The sequence below is a fragment of the Gossypium hirsutum genome, chromosome D09 (assembly GCF_007990345.1).
Source record: "Gossypium hirsutum isolate 1008001.06 chromosome D09, Gossypium_hirsutum_v2.1, whole genome shotgun sequence".
NCBI lineage: Eukaryota > Viridiplantae > Streptophyta > Magnoliopsida > Malvales > Malvaceae > Gossypium > Gossypium hirsutum.
The window spans coordinates 2,663,186-2,667,383 of NC_053445.1; the positions used below are offsets into that span (position 1 = coordinate 2,663,186).

The 4,198-nt window shown below is 35.4% G+C and overlaps 1 protein-coding gene across 1 annotated transcript; it reads right to left on the reverse strand.

Moving 5' to 3' along the window:
* Positions 1-366: 366 nt before the first annotated feature.
* Positions 367-3,212, reverse strand: LOC121221096 (uncharacterized). The gene is made up of 2 exons (XM_041101575.1): positions 2,853-3,212; positions 367-1,679 (listed from the first exon to the last, which is right to left on the reverse strand). Exon 2 carries the CDS (start codon positions 1,529-1,531, stop codon positions 728-730), a length of 804 nt encoding a protein of 267 aa, XP_040957509.1. The 5' UTR covers positions 1,532-1,679; positions 2,853-3,212; the 3' UTR covers positions 367-727.
* Positions 3,213-4,198: the final 986 nt, after the last annotated feature.

A 4,198-nucleotide genomic window follows, 5' to 3' on the forward strand; every position in this document is an offset into this window, starting at 1 on the left:
AATTTTAATAACAATTAGTTTTAATTTTATCAAAAAATTTAATTTTAATTAAAAACGGGCAGGGCCGGGATCGGGCCCCATATTTTTTCCCGGGCTGGGCCTAGACAAAATCTCAAGTTGGGCCAGGCCCGGGCCTAAGAAGCAGGCTGAATTTTTTCTGGGCCCGGCCCAGCCTGGCCCATGGACAGGTCTACTGGACACATATTCTTAATAAATACCTGCATGCAACTAACATAAAGTAAAAATAAAATCATCAGCTTCTACAACACCATGACCAAAAAAAACTCAAATTCCTTACATATGAATTAGAACATAGATTAAAAACGAAAAATAGAACCCTGCAAACCATATATCAAGCCATGTTCATCCATATAATTGATTGATTTCATTCATACCAAAAAGAAGTACAAGCATAAGCATAAGAGCTCCATTATACACGAGCCCTTCCCACTGTATCTCGAAACTTTGGTTGGCATTGTTGGACGATCAAATCCCAGAAATAAGAATCGAAACAATCATGCCTGAGTTGAAATGAAATCAAATGTTCCAAAATGGGAAAAAAACCTATCAGGGAACAACTTATTGAGAGCTTTGAAGAACTAATATAACCTAGGGACAGCAGAAACTTGTCGAATTCGGAGATTTGATGGTGTCTTCGAGTGAATATATGGCACAAAAGTGTGAACTTACAATCATGATACTTGCTGAACAAGTAACAGATACCATCTCAAGTGATGATCTCTTTCACAAGCCAGTCTAAACTCGGATATGCGAAGTACAAGATAAGAAACGAAGGGAAAGCGAAGAGAATGGTTATAAGTATGTACAGGGCTAAGATGGCCGCACTAGCAGGAACTGCATAAAGGATGATCAAGAGAAATATGATGATTAATGGGAACTTGGCAGTCAGATGTACAAAGAACACCAGAGATTTCCGAAGGACAGTGTGTATTGTTTCCAAATTGAAGTAATCTGTAAGATGAGTATGATTTTGGGTTGATCCTGATGATTCAGAATGATGGTGATATGCCCTTCGATGGTTACAACGAGTTACTTGGTTTCCAATGGGTAAACTGTTGTTTGACGACAAGTCCGGTTGGCGATCTTCTGAGAATGAAGAATGAGACATTAGTCTATCACCATTCATGCTCTCAACCATCCAAAGTAGAAAATAGTTCTTCCGAGGGAACTTGAGGTTTCCTCGATAAACCAGACGAAATGACAAGAGATTGCACCACGGGCAAGAGATGAAAAGTGGAAGTTGGATTGGTAAAGTAGGGAATTTCATGACAGCCCATTGAAGTCCTAGAATGCAGTTTTTACAAAGGGTATGACCACACCATAAAACATACGGCACATTTTCGACAATGTTGAAGGATTCACAGCATATCGGACAATCTAAACCTTCATCCCTGCTAACTGCTGAAGAACTTTCATCATCTGAACATTCCGATGCAGCACGCGTTTGCCTTAGAGAATCATTTTTCAATCCAACAGTTCCAGCGATGCATTTGGATGCAAAACTCCACATGTTGATGTAAGGAACATAAGCTATTACATAAACAACATCATTTTTGAGTAGTAGGAACCGAACCTTGTGAATTTCAACATAATGTCAAAACCCAAAAGTCAGTCTGCCAATTGCAAATAGAAACAGTGCTGCGTACCAACACAACAACCTAAAAGGAAAACGAAGAAAAACTTCAGGCAGCAATAATTTAGGCCATTTTAACCGTAAGCAACTATCATTAATGTAACGAACTACCAGTACATTCAGAATTAACCTACTATTAATACAAATCCACACTATACTACAAATCAAAGGGGAGGTCTCATGTATAGATATTCAATAAACATACAAGAAACTCAAAACCACAGGGGTTAGCAACAAAAGTGAAAATTCAACACCTAGCGGGACCATTGTTGGCCTTCTAAGTTTGAAGTAAGCCTAATCAGTAGAATGAAGTACACAAGGCCCCAAAAAAACACTCCCTAGAATGAAAAAAGACGGTAAAAGTACCATAGAAGCCCTTGTATTAAGAGTTAAATTGCATTTTGTCCCTTTACAAAAAAAATGGACAAATTAGTCCCTATACTTTAGATCAAAGACTAAACTATTCTTTTTTGTTAAAAAATTTTATCCATTACTATTGTTAAAAATTGGCATGATTGATGAAATAACTAAACATTTACACATGACCTCACGTGTACGTCATGATAACATAGAAGGGCCAGTTTTCACCAGTAGAAATGGATGTGATACCTTTACCGAAATAAGACATGTATATATATATATAGAAAAGCTTAAGGATATATAACCATATATTATTGTTGGCTTTCTAAGTTCCAAGTAAGCCTAACCAGTGTTGTGAAGGATGCAAGGCATGAAAATGCATGCTAGCTTGAATAAGACACAATATGAATATGTACATGTTTTTGTATGTGTGTTTACACACACAGATATATATATATATGTTTCAGATATATAATTATGATAATGAACTCTTAAGATGTAGAACTACAACACTAGATTTCAGTTTCAACTTATCCCGTTATCAATAAAACTTCATTTTATATAAAATCTTTAAATACCAAAGATTCTAAACAAAACACCCAATTCCTGAAAATGACAAATCATCTTAAATCAGAAAAGGATAAACAAATTGAATTTACATCTTCCAACAGATTTCATTTTGAATGAGAATTGATAAATGCAAGAAAATAAAATGAACCCAGAAAGGATAACACTTCAAATAATCATTGAACATATAACCCGGAAAGAAAGCAAGAATCCTTACAATTGAAAGAAACTTTTAACAGTAAATAATAGAAATTTAAAATAAGGGTCTTACAGAGTATTGGGTATCTTTGATTTGATGATAACAAAGAATTTCAGCTCTCTTTTTCAGTTTTTCTCTACGCTTTTTTACCTTTTTTCCCCTATGACTAGATGCTGGAGACGGGATACTGCTAAAAATGGGGGGGGGGGAACATGAAAGAATGTAAAATTGGGGGTTCTTAATTAGTATATAAAGAGAGAAAAGAAAAGAAATCAAGAATCAAGGATCGTGGAACATGTATTGATTTGGTAGAGGGGACAATATTTCTACCAATGTTGCCTATTTCCGATTGGCAAATGGCAAATGGCAAATGGCAAATACAATGACGATGAGGGCATTTTCTTGATTATGACTTCACCATTTGCGTAGACCGGGCTTGTTCTATTGATTTTATAATTCAAAACTAGCCCAAAGTTTTTTTTTCCTTTTTCTTAATTAATAATCAAAAGGGTAATGTTTGTTTAAGTTTATGTCTTGGTCAAGTCTACTACCCTAGCACGTCTTTGTCTGCTCTCTCTAGCAGGAATTAGGGTTTTTTAAGTTTTTAAGTTATTGTTTCGTTTCTTTGAAGGCAGATATTGAAATATTTACTTTCTTTAATCTCTTTAGTCAATTAGAAATCTCGTTTATGTATTGATTTTAATCATGAAGTCAGAATTTGCTAGTTTATCAATTAATGAGGAGGAAGATGAGATCTTACAAGTATGAGTCGAGCCAAACTCAGAGAGGGAGGTGGAAACTTTTTGTTTAGTGGGGTGTTTTCTCACAGCTAGCATCATTCACTTTCCAGCAATGAAAAGCACAGTGGCAAATCTATGGCATCCTGTTTGGGGTGTTAAAATTCGAGATCTTGGAGGAAAAAAGGTATTTATTTCAATTTTTCCATGTTATGGATATGGAAAGAGTTTTAAAGGGATCACCTTAGACTTTTAATCATCATTTATTGGTGTTATACAAGCTGTAGTGGGGGGAGGATCCATTAAAAGTCCTTTTAATTTTTACACCTTTTTGGGTACAGATCCATGACATTCTTTTGGTTTTTTCTCTGAAAATTTGGCAGTACAGTTGGGTAATTTTATTGAGTATGATGGCTCTAATTTGGGAAAGGAAAATCGTAATTACATGAGGATAAGAGTCCAGATAGATATTCGACGACCTTTGAAAACGTTGACACCATTTTTTTTGTGAAAACGGGGTCGACTTAGATTTTGATAATGAAACAAAAATGGGAGTCACCACCAATCTTTTTTAATGAGGTGTGATCGGGTCACCTCAAAAAGTGATTATTTTCAATAAATGATTTGGTTTTATTAAAACAACGATTTTGATCCACGAAATTCAGAAAAACAGGTTCAGGA